Source organism: Tyto alba, unplaced genomic scaffold (genome assembly GCF_018691265.1).
Source record: "Tyto alba isolate M040663 unplaced genomic scaffold, T.alba_DEE_v4.0 Super-Scaffold_42, whole genome shotgun sequence".
NCBI classification, from domain to species: domain Eukaryota; kingdom Metazoa; phylum Chordata; class Aves; order Strigiformes; family Tytonidae; genus Tyto; species Tyto alba.
This window is the reverse complement of record NW_024881318.1, coordinates 26,945,713-26,962,597: the sequence shown is the minus strand read 5'-3', so window position 1 is coordinate 26,962,597 and position 16,885 is coordinate 26,945,713. Positions and strand designations below refer to the sequence as shown.

The window sequence follows — 16,885 nt, the reverse complement described above, 5'->3', positions numbered from 1 at the left end:
AACTTACTCAGCTTCATCTGACTGGGGGAACAATCCCTCAAAGAAAGCAAATTTTTGACTTAGCTCTTAGCAAAATAATCCCTAACAAACATTTTCAAGAACTAAGTAACTTACCCAAGTTTTAGCATGTTGATCATATCAAAGTTGACTACATCAAAGACCTTCATTGCTTTGTCATCTCCAACTGAACAGAATAACGCCCCCTCCGAACTAACAGCAATACTCTCAATAACACCTATTTAAAAAGTTAACATATTAAGAGACAAGAAAGGGACATCCTTAATTTCAATATTCCACAGAAAAAACCCTATAGAGGTTTAAACCTTTTTCCACCTTTTTGACTTAAAAAAATACCCAACTTTAATAAAAAATAAACCAAAACAAAAAAACACAAAACACTTTTTATCCTATCACTGTTCAGAATCAGGTATATGATAATGAACTACTTACCATAAGCATAAAGGAAAGATTATAATTGCAACTATTTTCGTTTTAAATGTCCATTTAGAAAAACTGAGAACATTAAAAATTACGTGCTCTTCAGCTTGCATGTCTCAAAAGAGAAAAAGCAGCAGAACTCTGTTAACTATTACAGTTCTGCTATTAGCACACATAATACTCAAAATTACTCTGCAACTGAGCCTCCCATGAGTTTTTCACAATATTTATTTTTGCTTGGTAGGCTTTGCTTTCACATTTTATTTCTGTATATAATGAGAAGCTGAGAGTTAAGATAAAGAATACACCATAGTATTTCTTAATAACTCCAAAGAGAAACAGTACTTTCACTGTGTATTATTACATATTTTTCTTATTGAAATAGTCTGCATATCAAACTCTTTTTTTTTCCATCATGCATATCATTGTTCCTAATAGCAATGAGAACCTCATTTCCTGTCCAGCCTATTGAATGCTTAGCATAGTACAGAGGAGCTGTGTGTACTTACTAACTCAGAAAATTGTGTTAAAATTATTAATTCTTAATTGCAATTCAGCCGATAATCATGACAATGATGCAGAATTTACTCTACAGTTGCAATAATTCCAGATGAAAATAACCATTTTTTTCCATATTGCACGGAAAAAAAGAGAGAAAGATAAGGGGTAAAGGTAACCTCACTTGAAGCAACATCTTTTTAAACTTCAGTGGATTTTATGTACCCTGCTATGTACCTTGTTCACTTATTTTTAAACAGAGTTTCTTCGTGTCATAGACATTTTCCCCACAGGTGGGGCACAATGCAATGCAAAGGATGTAGGGCATCCGTGCAGGAGTCCCCGCACATGTTTTATTCTCATCCTACTTCTCCTGCAGTTTAGGATCAAAACATTAACAGGACAGGGGAGTGAAGGAAGATAAGCAGATACCATTTAATCCCAGACTGCAGTGAATGAATCCCAGAAGACCCCTCCTCTTTATTTGTACTCCCTCCTCAAATGACTAAGAGCAAGGGGAAGGAGAAAGTGATGTCCTTTAAACAAAAAGCAACCTCTCACCTAGGTGACTCCGGAAGTGTTTAACAAACTCAATTCCTTCTTCTATTTTTTTCCAGAATTTTACATGTCCATCATGACTGGCTGTTATAATAAAATCTGTCCTACAATGACAAAAGAAAAATAATAACAAAAGAAAGATACACACATCATGCACTTTCACACCAGGCAGTAATCTGCATTATAATTTACGCCGTGCAGAGAATGAACTTCAAACAAATTCCTGTGACAAACTCTCTGAATGGGTACTATCACTCCCAGAAAAGCAAACAAGTATATTAATGCATCCTGGAATAACCTATAAAATGTCAACAACCGGAAATGAAGAATTGTATAATTCTATCAATTTTAACTATGTAAATTTTACTCCTATTTTAGGCCTGGCTTCACAGTAGTTACTATCTACTAATGTATGTGCGTATATATAGAGAGAGACATATATACATAAAAGAGAAGAAAGTTATCTCCTCAATCTGTGAAGTTCTGCTGAATCATATTTTGTTCAGATTCAATCAGTTGCTCTTATTCCTGTATGTACTGCACACTACAATAAGGATTTTAAGATCCTCTTTTAGTCTATTAAAACAATTTTTATCTTGCTTCTCAGTCAGCCCTTTCCTCTGAACTTAGTTTTCAAAAAAAAAAACAAACAAATCTCTTTAGAATACCACATCTGGAAACAGTAACTTTCCATTATTAACCTTCCACCATGTAAATTTCCCAGCATATACAAAAATACATCTCTGACAGTGACATACAGTGGAAAAAAAGACACTTACTTAGTACATGCTACATGTGTAATGACATCTCTGTGCATGTAACTGCGTTCATACATCGAAGCACATGGTAGATTTTCAAGATAAACATGTTCAAATTCAAGAACTAAAGATAAATAAATAATAAAAAGAAAAATCAGCATATTTTTCTTTCCATAGACGGTATGTGTAGCTTCTGTTCTCCCTTACTTACTCTTGAACACCTTACTGTCATGTTAGTCAAGACTATACTAGGATTTTGTGCAAGCATAATAAAAGAGGTTTCCACTGTGGCTTTGTACATAGCTAACATATTCTTGGTAGACTGAACACACTCAAACTCTGCTTTAACCCATAGAGATGCTTCCTTTTAAAGCAACCATTACCTTGGCTGTCTGAATGTATACAAAAAAATTCAATATGACAATTTTTAAGTTACTGCCTGTCGTGGTTGGAACCCAACCAGCAGCCAAACACCACACAGTTGCTCGGTCACCCTCGCACCACCTGGGGGATGGAGGAGGGAATTGGAGGTGTAAAGGGAGATTCATAGGCTGAGATAAAAAAACATTTAATAATTGTAATAAGATAAAACAATAATAGTAGAAAGTACAGACAGGCAAGGCCCAATGAGACTGTGCACCACCCACTGACTAATGCCCAGGTCATTCCTGGGTAGTGATCCCAAAACACCAAGATCCCACAGTCGCAATCCCAGAAGAGAGAGAGAGGCCCTCCCTTCCCGGCTGATCCTCCTTTAAATACTGAGCAGGACATTACATGATATGGAATATTTCATTGCCCAATTTGGGTCCGGTGCTCTGGTTACGCTCCCCCTCCAGCTCTTTGTGCACCTGCACATGGGCAGGATATGGGGAGTGAGGGAGTCCTTGATCTCTTAGTGCCAACTGAAAATATCAGTGTATTATTATCAGCATCCTTCTCATACCAAATCCCATACTGAATCCAAAGCACGGCACTGTTCTAGCTACTAAGAAGAAAAATTAACTCTATCCCAGCCAAAGCCAGGATACTGCTAGGAAACATCTCATTTTCTTCCAAAACCACATGTATCCCTGCTGTTGTTAAGAGATTCAATGTCCCATACAGGTACCACAGCTTAAATTCTAAGTGCTAGCACGTACCTAGATCATTGTTTAACTGGCCCACCTAAAATGGTCTAACTTTCTGCTTTTGCCTCTGATTCTTACATCCTAACCTTAATGCACAACGGCATTTACTACTGAACCAGCAGGTTTATCTCTGCTGAGCATCGCTAAACACACATTTACATCAGAATGATACCCCGAGAGCTGAGTTACCAGACGAATAAAAGTCATGCGCCTGAATACAACCTAGAGGCTCCTCCTGCTCCTCCAGCCCAGGGCTGCGTCCCGGCGGGCCGTAACGCCACAGCTGTAAGCAGCCCGTCGGGTTCAGCAAGGCCGGGCGCCCCAGCCTAGGGGCGTCCTCCAGAGGGAGCAGAAGTTCGGCATCCCGGGCCTAGAGCCGCGCACCCGAGGGGTCGCTCCGCGGTCAGGCCATTTTACGCACAAGCCACCGATTCAGGCAACGGGCTTCCGCTGGCCCGTTCCACCCCCCCCCCGCCCCTCATCTCACCTCACGGCGCAGCTGCCGGCACCCCCGACCCGGGGCCGCGTTCCCCGCGGCGACCCCACCGCTCCGGACCTGGCCCGGGGGCAGCGCCGCGGAGGCTTCGCGGGCCGCTTCCCGCCGTTACCTCTCCTCTTTTTCGCCTGCGCAGCTTCCCCCGGGAGCGGCCCAACCCAGCGCTCCTCCTCGTCATCCTCCTCGTCTGCCGCCGCCGCCGCCACCTCCTCGCTGCCGCCCGTCGCCTCGGGCTGCTTTCGCTTGCGCTCCAGTTCGGGCGACGCCATGATGCTTCACGTCACTTGTCCGCGACGCTTCCCGTCTTCCACTGCCGGGCGCGTCAGAAGTGACGCCACGGGACGCAGCCAGTGAGCGCTGAGCGCGGGCAGAGGGGAGCGCGGGCCGGACGGAAGACGGAGGGTAACGATCTGCGGAGCCGCCATGGTAATGGCCGCGGGGCTGTGGGGGCCGCCGGTTTTCGGCGGGCGAGCGGAGCGCAGCGGCTCCTCGGCGCTGGAGCCGGGGCAGGCGCGGCGCTTCCGGCGGGGTGCGCGGTGGTCAGGGCCGTGGCGCCGCTGGGAAGGGAGCGGGCTGGCCCCGGCCGCCGCGCCCGGCCGTTGGCGTGTGGGGAACGGCTGCGTTCAGCCCTGGCTTGCGGAGGCTAACCTCCTCCCGCATGGTGTAGTGCTGGGGTTTATGTCAGGGGCGATGCAAGCGCCCTGCCTAACCTCTTTTGTGCTGTTACTTGTGTAATGCTTTTATTCTCCTTTCTAAGGCGAACTCCCGGGTTGTTTGTTTGTTTTTGTTTGGGTTTTTTTTTTTTTTTTTTTTGTTTGTTTGTTTGTTTTTGTCCTTCTCCCCATCAGTATTCCCAGTAGTTTTTTCTATTGTTAGTTTTCCTTCTCATCTCTGAATTTCTTCCAGTAGTTGGTCCTTTTGTATTTGTCAACATGAAACACTTCCCAGAAAGCTTGGCAATTTGCTTGGCTTGCAGAGAGCCTACAATGCACACTTGTCCCTGCATGTGTTTTTTACCTAATTATATAGCTCTAAAATGAGGTAAGAAGGAATAATGTTGAAATTGGAATGTATTAATATTAGTGACATGCAAAAAGAATCCTTCAGTTTTTTGGTGTGGTGTAAGAATAGAAACCTAATTTACCATACAAAAATAGGAAAAACTGCAAGCTGCAAGGAAAAGCATCTGAAGATGACACTTGGATGTATATACTTTATAAGGTAATTAACAGCACAGTATTAGGGACTGTAAGTCAGTTTTGCTTGCACTACAGAGTCCTGTAGTATCTCCTCATAATATATATCTTTTGAAACTTTGCATGGAATCAATCCTGGAAGTTTTGAAGGTCGACAATAATAACCATTTAAACATTTTGGGGTTTGTTTTGTTTTCATGTTGATGGATTGTATTATTGGGGGACACAGGGGGATAGGACGTTTTATTCCCACCCCAAACCCCTTTTAAGTTTCCAAAGGTTATATCTTTTTTTTTTTTTTTCTTTTTATTCAAGCCGTCTTAGCTCTGCTGCTAAGCCTTTTTGCCATGATTAAAATTATCTGTTTGGGTTTTTTTGTTGTTTGTCTCCTTGGCAGTTTTTGGTCTGAGAAAAAAAGTGCATTTTATCTCAAGACTGCTTAGTTTCTTTATTAGCCTTTTGTGGGGGACTTCACTGAAGGCATTTCAGAAATCAATAAATTATGTGAGCTACTTCTCTTATGTTATGGAGACATTCCAAGACCCTTAAAATGATGATTTTCCTTTGCAAAAACTGTGCTCTTTAGACCTTATCACATCATGGCAATCCAGGTCTTGCTAATGTTCTGTTTTTAATTATTGATGCAACAGATTTCCCAGGAAGCTTAGTAGAAGTATTGCTACCTTTCAGTTCCCTAGAATACTTCCAGTGTTCAGTGAGACATTCTAATTTTTTTTTTTTTTTGGCTACTCTGCTATGGCATACTTGAACTTTGGAGGTACTAGTTGAATATTTCACTCCTTTTAAAGTATTCAAGTTTTTAGCATAATCAATGCTGCTTTTTTGTTCTGGAAAAGAACAAAAGGTTGAGTTAGGAATTTGTGCACCATTAAGAAAGCAGATATGTTTATTTCTTCTTTAGATCTTTATCTCTTTTAATGTTTCTTTTTAATCTCTAAGTATTTGGTAGGCTTAGTGATTCACTGCAGTATTTTTAAAGGCTTCCTTTGTACATCTAGGAAATTCCACTTGGTTGTTTTACATTAAAAAAAATTCCCTTTGGGTGCTATTCTGGCCCTTCTTGGTTTTCTCCTCTTAATTGCTGTTGTTCATCTATCTCTTTCTATATTTAACTATGATTAAAATTATGAATTTTTATGTGTTTCTATCTGACCCAACACTTCCTAGAACTTTTTAATTTAACTTGGGTTGATTTTTTTTCTCTTCACTGTCCTGGTGCCCTGTTTTCTTGGTTGCCTGCCTATCTTTCATGTTCTTTTGTTTGTTTTCCTAGTAACCTCCAAACACTTGAATTCAGAATCTTCTTGATGAACAAATTAAAGTTGTCATAAGGAGGAATAGTTGAGGACATTTATTAGAACACAGAGTAGAAGTAACTGCTTCAGAACTTTGCAGATATATGGAAGAAAAACATGGCTTTGTAGATGTGAGATTCTTTTATTCTGTCCTTATTGAAGTTTTCCAAAAAAACACCAAAAACCAAAAATACATTGCAGATAATCAAAGCAGTGTTGAAAAATTAGAACTTATTATTCAATTTTAAGAAACATGTCTTCAAATTTTATCATAGTAGTGTGGTTAGCTGATTTTACTGAATGATCGGGTACTCTCTAGAAATATAGGGGAGTTAACTGAAAGCTTTGGATTCAGCAGGATTGCTCTGTTACATATTTGACCTAAAGTAGCAGGTACAATTCAGTAACCTGTTAATAATTATTGTAGATCTACACGATAATGGTTCTGTTTGCTTTTTAATAGGCTGAAAGTTTACCAGAAAGCACGAATGACTCTGTAGAGGCCAAGGAAGAACTCATGGATGAATGTGAAAGTATTTGGAATCAGATGGAAGAGGTATGCAAATCACAAGTGGTAGACTAGACTTGCTGTAAACTTTCCTTGGCACTTTTTTGTTCATTTCCCCATCCTTTACTGCATGCTTACCTTGCTGCCTCCAAAGAAACCACCGCAACAAAATAAGAGAGGAAAAAAAGGCAGAAGAAAATGTATCTTTGAGGATGTAACTGTCAGTTTGCATGAGCATATGCTAACATTGTCATTCTTCTAAGATTCTTTCTCCTCCCATTCTCTCTCTCCTTGAAGATCTAAAGTACTTGTGGACAGCAGTTGAATCCCATCTTGCGTGAGGCTAAAGAGAGGCAGCTGGGCAGCCCATGGGGCAGTGGCTGGCGGCTGCCCCCTTCTCACTCATTACCATGGTGGCTCCAGACTTGGCTCCACTCTCCAACTCGACATGGCCTGCGCTCTCGTCTGCTCTCTGGTGGTGCTCCGTGGCATCACTTTTTAGGTGCCTGACACAGGGTCTGGCAAAGAAGTAGTGCTGGCAGGGATGAAGAATGCCTTGCAGTGTCAAACTTTGTTTAGAGTGTGCTGATGTTATGATTTAGTTAAACAGAATGAGAGTGTATGTTAAAACTAGAGAAAATTAAACAATTTACTTGTGTTCTGTTACTACCAGCACAACTGAGACTTGAGGTTCTTCTCTCTTTAGCCTCATGCAAGATGGGTGTCATGGTTTGAGACTGGTCAGCAGACAAACACCACGCAACCACTCTCTCCTCTTTCTCTTCCGACAATGAGAAGGGACAGATGAGCCAGGCTTGGGGTTCAAGATAGGACTGGGAGGGGTAGGTCACCCATTATGGTCACGAGCAAAAGGCAGACTCGTTAGGGGAAGAAAAAAAGAACATATATTTATTACAGACACTAACAACAACACATAACAGAGTAGGACAGTAAGAAGCATTGCCACATCTTGAGAACACCTTCCCCCCACCCCTCCCTTCTTCCCGGACTCAGCTCTGCTCCCAATATCTCTACCGCCTCCTCCCAGTGGCGCAGGGGCAGGGAATGGGGGGTGCAGTCAGTGCTGCCGCTGCCTCCATCTTCGGTGGCGGGAGCTTCTGGAACTTGTTTCTCCTGCTCCATTGTGCTCCCCCTTTCACAGGAGACAGTCCTCCACAAACTTTCTCTGGTGTGAGTCCCTCCCACAGGCCGCAGCATTTCCTTACACTGCTTTAGAGTGGGACACCAACTTTGTCCAACTGGATTCTCTCCCACGGGCTGCAGCCCTTCCCAAGCTGCTCTGGCGTGGGACACCCCCACTTGCTGCAATCCTCCCAGCGCTGAACTACAATAGTGGGGGCTACCTTTTCCCACAAGGCTCCAGCCTTCTTTGGGCACAGTCATCTTGATCAACTACATGAAAACCACAGGCCATAAATCACTGTCTGCTCCACCGTAGATCTTCATGGGTGTTGAGGGGGGGGGCACTCTTCTGTCTCCCCACAGGATACAGGGGGGTCTCTGCTCCAGCACACCTCCCCCCTCCTTTCTTCCTCCGTTCCTCCACTGACCTTGGTGTTCACGCAGCTGCAGCAACTCCTCCTCACAAGTCCCACTGCCCATCACCACGTCCCTTCTTAAATACGTTATCGCAGAGGCGCAGCTGATTGGCTCAGTTTTGGTGCAGAGATGGGTCTGACTTGGAGCTGGGGGAGCTTCAAGAAGCTTCTCACAGGGGGCCGCCCCTATAGCCCCTTCCCCTGCTGCCAAAACCTCCACCACTCACTCAAACACAGGACAATGGGATTCAGCTGCTGTCCACAAGTACTTTAGATTTTCAAGGAGAGAGAATGAGAGGAGAAAGAATCTTAGAAGAATGATGATTTTAGCATATGCTCATGCAAACTGACTGTTACATCCTTAAGAATAAAGTTTATCTCTCTATATATATGGTCCAAATTGCTAGTAATAATGTTTTAGAGTGAGTTTATTTACAGGAATTCTAGGAAAGACAAACTTTGAACGGTTCTGAGGGAATGCTATGCATTGTATAAGATTTTGCTGAGTCTGTTGAAAACTCACGTAAATTTTTATTTTGAGAGTCTTGATTGCTTCACTCAATTTTATGTGGTAGTTACATGCTGTTTGCTTGAATTCTGAGTTGTAGATTCAAAGCATTAAAAGTATCAAACTGAAGTAAAAATACTTTCAAACTTGAAGTAGAACATAGTATAGACAACCCATAGTGCAATAATTCTGTGGAATTAGATTTTAAAACACTAATGTGATTTTATTTGTTGTTACATGTAAACTTATCTTAATGTTCAGTAAGTGGCAGGGAATGCAGTTTCTGAAGCACTGTAATAAGTGTCGTGATTTGAGCCTGGTCGGCAGCCAAACACCCCACGGCCACTCACCCACCCTCCCCCCCAACCTGGGAATGGGGGAGGGAATTGGAGGAGTAAAGGGACACTCACAAGTTGAGATAGAAACAGTTTAATAATGGTAATAAAATGAAAACAATGACAGTAATAGAAAATATAAACAGGCAATGCACAATGCAATTGCTGACCACCCGCTGACCAATCCCCAGCCCGTTCCCGGCCAGCGACCCCGAGACACCAAGATCCCACAATCGCGATCCCGGAAGTGAGAGAGAGAGAGAGAGAGAGAGAGAGAGAGAGAGAGAGAGAGAGAGAGAGAGAGAGAGAGAGAGCCCCTTCCCGACCACCCCTCCTCTATACAGTGAGCATGACATTATATGACTTTACTCCCTGCTTCTTGTGCCTTTGCGCACAGGCAGGACATGGGGATTTGGGGAGTCCTTGAAATCTCAGTAGCAGCCAAGAACATCAGTGTGCTATCAGCATTCTTCTCATACCGAACCCCATGCTGAATCCAAAGCACAGCACTGTTCTAGTTGCCAAAAAGAAACATTAACTCTATTCCAGACCAAAACAGGACAATAAGTTATCAAGAGAAGGGTTTTTTGGCACCATAATTTCTTTGAAATTTTCAAATTAGAATGGAAATTAGAGTGTTTATTTTGAATTTAATTGAAAATCTTTGACATCCTGTATCTCATTCCCAGCATCCCCAAAATTCATCCCCAAAACAATACAGGAAGTGATAATGTGTGTTATTTTTGGAAGCTGGTAAAAACAGTAGGCTTTTTACCACTTTGTGACTGTTGCATCTTGGATGCATGCATATTTCAGCAAAAAAAGTTAAAAGAACTAATCGTCATTGAATTAGCTCCTAGATTATACGGTTTATGATGTTACAATGATTGTGTGTCAATATTAGCAGTTTTTATTGGAGAAATCCTATATTGTGTTTTGGTTCTAAAACATTAACAGCAACATTTCCAAATTACTGCTTAGTAGCTTTACTGCTTAGAATACATCCTGCCCCATCATGGAGGAATTTAGGACAACAAGGAGGAATTTAGCAGGTGTCTCCAGATGAAGCTTTGGATATCTGTGACGGCATGAATTTCAGACCTGATATACATCCCATTGCAATAATGGGAGCTGATGTACTGCAAGTCTAAAAATCAGACCAGTTCTTAAGTACACGGTATATTGCCCTAAGTGAGTTAAAACTAAAAATGTGTATTATCATGTGATTGCTCTGTTTGCAGAGCCATAGTAGTAGCAGCAAGCATGTTAACTTTTCGGCAGCTTCCCTATTCAGCCTTGTCCATGACTCTCTTCTCAGTTTCTCATGTTTTTCATCTGTTCAGTCTTTCCCCATGTCAGCTTTTCCCTCATAACATACCTTTTTTCCTCAAATCATACATCTTTTGTTATCTACTATTTTTCTGCTCTTCAATTAATTGAAGTTTTACTGTGGTATGATTTTAAAATATTTCTTAATTTGCTCTTGTGGGTCAAGGGATGTAGTAGGAACCAATATAAAACTATTTTCCTATATTAAACAGCTTTTGTTGGAATTTCTAAGCATTGTGTTTCTTAGAAAAGGCAAGAATAAGTAAACATTGTTTGTTTTCCACCAAGTGTCAGAAGAAGCTAACGTGTCTACGTATGAAAACACCTCTAAAATCGGATGAAAGGGTAAGACAGTATTTTATTTTTTTTTATTCTCCATGAAATATTTAGTTTTTTGTAAAGATATGGTGTGTTTCCAAAAGAAGGAAACTGAATTGTCTTCACTTATTCTCTAAAGCTGACAGCTTTACTCTTAACTTTGAAGCTGTATTCTGGAGCACATGTCTAGCAAATCCTGAAAAGTTGCATTTTTTTATAGCAAAAAGGTTTACGTGCATTCCTGCCATACAACTGATAAATGACAAACAGGCAGCAAAATGAAGGGCTGTATAACTTCAATACCGATTTAGACTATTTCCTAACTGGTGTATATATACAATTTGTGAAACTCTGTATGGATCCCTTTAGTTTTACTCTGGAATGCTGTGTTTGTGAATTACGGTTCACCATTTGTGGATATCATTAGGAAACTGATATTCTTGAATTATAAATGAAGTGATTGCTGCTGAGTGCATGAATGTGAGCTCCTGTATCCCTCAGATTTTGGGGAACATGTAAAAACACAATGCTGGCTACTGTTTAGTTGTTTATAAACTCTAAATAGGAACCTTTGGAGTAGAATTTATATGAGGACCCCAAATTTGGGAACCATAAAATAGTTAAAATTTGGGCTGGTTGTGTGAAATATGTAGGTCTTATACATATCCATCTTATATGACTTCAGTAAGAGTATTCAGATGGTTAATTCAATACACTTGACTGAATAATTAACGAAAAGAGCACTTCTCTTCAGAGATGTATCTGTCAAATATGTTCAGATGTTTAATCACTGTGTATTTATTAACATAAATCTCTTGCTAGTAATAGACAATCTTCTAAACTATTATTTAATCAGAATAAATAAATGAATATGCATATTCAAATGCATAAAATACAATATTTTTCTCCTTTTAGGACTGGATAAAATCCTACAAGTAGAAATAAATTTTTTGTAATTTTAATTGAGAGTAGACTGAGGTTTTTATGATTCTTTGCAACTTCATTGAAGCAAATCATACCCTTGTGATTAATATTTAAACTTCAGAGATGTTTTTCTTGAAAACTTATAACAAGGCAATGATTAAATGGAGTTGCAAAAATGAAGATTAAATTAAGATTGCACTTCATGATAGAAAATACGGCGTGGTAGAAAAGGTCATGTTATATCCTCTGTCAGCAACTTTCATGGGATCTTATTGCAACCCTAACATAGATACCTGTATTGACCCAGGAAACTACAGACCTGTTAATCTAACTCAGTACCTGGAAAAACTGTGGAGAAGATCATACTGGTTGCTATTGAAAGACATTTAAAGAACAGTGCAATTACCTGGCACAGTCAACAAGGATTCACAAAGGGAAAGTTATGTTTAACTGATTTGATACCCTTTTATGACAAGATCACCCAGCCAGTGGAGCAAGGGAAAGGCAGTCGATGTCATTTTTCTGGATTCTAGTAGGTCTTTTGATACTGTCCCTCACAGCATCCTCCTGTACAAGTTGTGCAACTGTGAACAGGCACACAGCATGCTGGGCAAAGAACTGGATGACAAGCAGAGCTCAGGGGGTTGTAGTGAATGGGGCTACATCTGGCTGGCAACAGGTTACTAGCGGTGTTCCTCACTCCTTAATTCTAGGGCCAGTTCTGTTCAATATTTCTATCAACGATGCAGATGCAGCAGTTAAATGCACCATGAGCAGGTTTGCTGATGATACCAAACTGGGAGGTACTGTTGACTCTCAAGGGACGAGAGACCTTGCAGAGGCATCTAGGTAGATAACAGCATTGGGCAGTCATCAATGGCATGACATTTAACAAGAACAAATATTAGATTCTGCACTTAGGATGGAATAACACCAGGCACAAGTAGGAACTGGGAGAGGAGTGGCTGGAGAGCAGCCCTGCACAAGGGGATCTGGAGGGGCTGGTGTGATGCTAAACTCAATGTGAGGCAGCAGTGCACCCTGTCAGCCAAGAGGGCAAACAACACCCTGGGGTGCATCCAACACAGCATAACCAGCAGGGCAAAAACAGTGATTATCCAGCTGTATTCAGTGTTGGTGCGGCCTCACCCTGAGTCCTGTGTGCAATGCTAGGCCTCACAATTCAGGAATGATGTGAAGGACCTTGAATGTATCCAGAGAAGGACAACAAAACGTGAAAGGGCTGGAAGGCATGTCTTGTGAGGAGTGGCTGAGGACTTTGGGATTGTCTGTTTTGGAGAGAAGGAAGCTGGGGGGTGACCTCATTGCTCTCTGCGGCTTCCTGCGAATGGAAAAATGAGAGGGAGTTGGTGATCTCTTCTGCCTGCTACCCAGTCACAGAACACATTAGAGTGGTTCAAAGCTGCATCAGGGGAGATTCAAACTTGATGCTAGGAAACATTTTTTTACCAAGAGGGTGGTGGAACACTGGAACAGGCTTCCTAGAGAGGTGGTCGATGCTTCAAGACTGAGTGTTCAAGGGGCATTTGAACAATGCCCTCAATAACATGCTTTAACTTCAGGTCAGCCCTCAAGTGGTCAGGCAATTGGACTAGATAATTGCTGTAGGACCTTCCAGCTGGAGCAATTCTGTTTTCATTGTAGTTGACAAAGAAGCTATGGTTTTCTTCCTTGCTGTTGACCTTATCACTAATGTTCATTCCTTAATTACCTCAAGACTGTAATCTTGAAATGTATTCTCTATGCTTTTTTATCCTTTAAGTTTGGGGACTGATTCTGGTCTATGATGTAATGGATTACTAACTGAGCAGCATATTTTGCTAGGAATGTATATGAGATATGAGAGAGAGACATCTGATGTATGTATTTCATAGAATCCTAGAATGGTTTGGGTTGGAAGGAATCTTAAAAGATCATCTAGTTCCAACCCACCTTCCACTAGATTGGGTCATTCAAAGCCCCATCCAACCTGGCCTTGAACGCTTCCAGGGAGGGGGCAGCCACAGCTTCTTGTCGTGGTTTAGGCCTGGTTGGCAGCCAAACACAACGCAGCAGCTCTCTCTCTTCCCCTCCGGCAATGAGAAGGGACAGAGAGCCAGGTTTGGGGTTAGAGATAGGACTGGGATGGGGAAAAATCCCCCTTTTATGATCACGAGCAAAAGGCAGACTCGTTAGGGGAAGAAAAAAAGAACATACATTTATTACAGACACTAACAACACATAACAGAGTAGGACAGTGAGAAGCATTGCCACATCTTGAGAACACCTTCCCCCCACCCCTCCCTTCTTCCCGGGCTCAGCTCTGCTCCCAATATCTCTACCTCCTCCCCCAGTAGCACAAGGGCAGGGAATGGGGGGTGCAGTCAGTGCTGCCACTTCCCTTATCATTGGTGAGGGGAGTTTCCGGAACTTGTTCCCCCTGCTCCATCGTGGTCCCCCTCTCACAGGAGACAGTCCTCCACAAACTTTCTCCGACATGAGTTCCTCCCATGGGCCGCAGCGTTCCCCACACTGCTCCGTCATGGGTCACTAACTTCCTCCGACTGGATTCTCTCCCACGGCTGCAGCCCTTCCCGAGCTTATAAACTTAATAATTGAATTTCTGTCTCATTCAATCTCGGTTTACTCCAATGCAATTCAACACATTTCAAGAGATGCTTGTTTTCTTGTTACACAGATTTCCCTCCAATTAAGGAAGGTGCAAATGAAAGCTTTAACAGAAGAATGTAATCAGTGGCAAAATAGAAGTCCTGAAAGTAAGTAATTGCTTCCATGTAAGGTATACTCACATAAGCTTCTGCAAAGTCTCTTTCACCTAGGCATCTTAAACTGTGTATATATTGAATGTCTGCTGATTGTATTTTCACACTATAATGACTTAAAAATTAAATTAAATATTTCCCGCAGTAACGTGTATGTTTCATTTCTATATTTCAGTTCTAACTGAACTTAGAATTCAAAGTGAATTCTACTATAAATTAATCTTATGGTTCTGGACAAATAAATGCATGATTCATATCACCATCAGTCAGTTAAATGGAAAAATAACTGCTAGTAGATCTCCTAACAAAATAGCAGAAGTTCATTATGCTGTAACCCTCCTTCAAATTTCTCCTTTCTGTGATAGTTTCTTCACCATCTTTCATTTGTATTTACTTTTTAGGACAGAGCTAATTTGTCAAATCATTTTATCTTCATTTTGTCTTCATTTTGTCTTTTAAGAGGCTGATATTTTTTTTATCTTTGCAAGTATTGCTAATAAACCAACAATAATTTACCCAGATATATTTTTAACCATACCTCCTTTGATTTCTTTTTTATATACAGGGTCTCACTACCCTCACAGTAAAGAATTTCTTCCTTATATCTACTCTAAATCTACCTTCTTTCAGTTTAAAACCATTACCCCTCATCCCATCAATACCCTCCCTGATAAAGAGTCCTTCTCCATTTTTCCTGTAGGCCCCCTTTGAGTAATATTTTTTTATACATACAACACAAAAGTGTGACGTATTATGATATACTAGCTGAAACTCTGAAGTAAAGCTTTAGTGGTCAGCCCATTACAAAATATTCTACCTTGGATTTAACAAGGGTCAGAGATTTCAGGTCAAGAAAAGGTGGTAAAAGGCACTTCATTTTATTTTAACAACACAGGAATCCAGTTCCTTTGCTGATCCAGAGAAGCACAAACCGCTGAGACAAGTGGCAGCCCTTCTATTTGTTAGGCATTACAAGCCAAAAGGTGTAAATTCCTCAGTTCTTCAAAAATCTTTTTGTACATAGGCATCAGTGCTGACTGATTTCACTCTCTTGCAAGGTTGATATGGCTAGTCACTGAAAATAAAACCAATCAGAATCTAAGTGTGAGTAAAGTAATCTGTTTTTTCAGATGTCCCATTTGGAGACCCCTAAAACAGTTCACACTACGCTATCATTAGTATTCTGGTAGCACTCACTGTTATGTCTACTGTCAGGGACCCATTAGCACCTTTCAACCCAGTAAAATTTATTAGTTAATCATTAAATGAATACATTGACTCATTTGAATATTTTTATTCTGGAAGAGGCCTGGGGGTTTTGTTACTGTTTACAAAATGATAGGAATGTGGTTTAGAAAGCAAACTGTGATTTCCAATATTGTGTAATTTGGCCAAACTGGAATCTATTTTCAAATAAACAGTAAAGTCACTTCTCCAGCTTCTAAGTTCATGTACTTGCTGCACATCATGATCAAATAATAGGAGCTGGAGAAATAAATTCTTCCTTCTTATAAATAGATATTGTTGCTTTATTGGAATAAATCCATAGTTTGTTTGTTTTGCAACCCTATTTCTAAGAGTGGTCAGTCTCAAATGCTTCTTAGAGGTATGTAGACAAAAGTATGACAATGAATTTGGGAAATACTGGTTCTTGGCTACTGCTCATGAATAAACTGCTGGCTTAAAGCAAATTAATTGAAAGCACTTGAAGTTTTTATTTGGGTAAAATACCTGAAGACATTAGGTTTCCTTACTGAAATATGTAATTATTTTAAACTTTAATCTATTTGCTTAAAAATATTCCTGGGATTTGACCTATTTTTATTGGCTTGCTGACTTGCTTTGCTCAACCATTCTTACTTGTTCCCAGGTGAGAAGATTTATTATTAGAAATCTTAATTTTGTACTAGAGAAATGATCTATGTATATTATAATGCAAATAAAATTTTGCAGCCAAAGCTTTCCTTTGGCTACCTTTCTGACAGAAGAACAAAGAAGCTGCTGCTAAGAATGTGAATAGAGTTATAGTGCTTATATGAAAATGAAGAGTCTACAGTGCTTACATCTTCTCTGTCAAACTTGGCTCCTTTCTACCTACTGTTTATTTTGAAGGAGGAATTACTTAATTTAAAACATTGTCTGAATTTATCCAAACAGGAATAGCAGAAATGCTAATTTCATACCATTTACTAATAGAGTATGAAAGTTGGGTTGTCTTCTTACTTCAGTTT

The 16,885-nt window shown here is 40.8% G+C and overlaps 2 protein-coding genes across 4 annotated transcripts in view; one reads left to right on the top strand and one right to left on the bottom strand.

The window, feature by feature from the left end:
• PPWD1 (peptidylprolyl isomerase domain and WD repeat containing 1) overlaps positions 1 to 4,239 on the bottom strand; it is a 17,274-nt gene extending 13,035 nt beyond the window's left edge. Inside the window, exons 1-4 of one of the 2 annotated variants that reach the window (XM_033009162.2) lie at positions 3,991 to 4,239; positions 2,274 to 2,376; positions 1,498 to 1,598; positions 115 to 235 (exon numbers count right to left, since the gene is read on the bottom strand). In XM_033009162.2, coding sequence (XP_032865053.1) covers positions 115 to 235; positions 1,498 to 1,598; positions 2,274 to 2,376; positions 3,991 to 4,147 — 482 coding nt within the window. In that variant the 5' untranslated portion in view covers positions 4,148 to 4,239. The other variant, XM_033009163.2, reaches the window with a different exon arrangement.
• CENPK (centromere protein K) overlaps positions 4,212 to 16,885 on the top strand; it is a 26,305-nt gene continuing 13,631 nt past the window's right edge. Inside the window, exons 1-4 of one of the 2 annotated variants that reach the window (XM_033009168.2) lie at positions 4,212 to 4,304; positions 6,854 to 6,946; positions 10,918 to 10,974; positions 14,570 to 14,648. In XM_033009168.2, the coding sequence (XP_032865059.1) occupies positions 4,302 to 4,304; positions 6,854 to 6,946; positions 10,918 to 10,974; positions 14,570 to 14,648 (232 nt within the window). In that variant the 5' untranslated portion in view covers positions 4,212 to 4,301. Of the gene's footprint in view, positions 4,305 to 5,026; positions 5,100 to 6,853; positions 6,947 to 10,917; positions 10,975 to 14,569; positions 14,649 to 16,885 lie in introns of those variants that run through there. The other variant, XM_033009167.2, reaches the window with a different exon arrangement.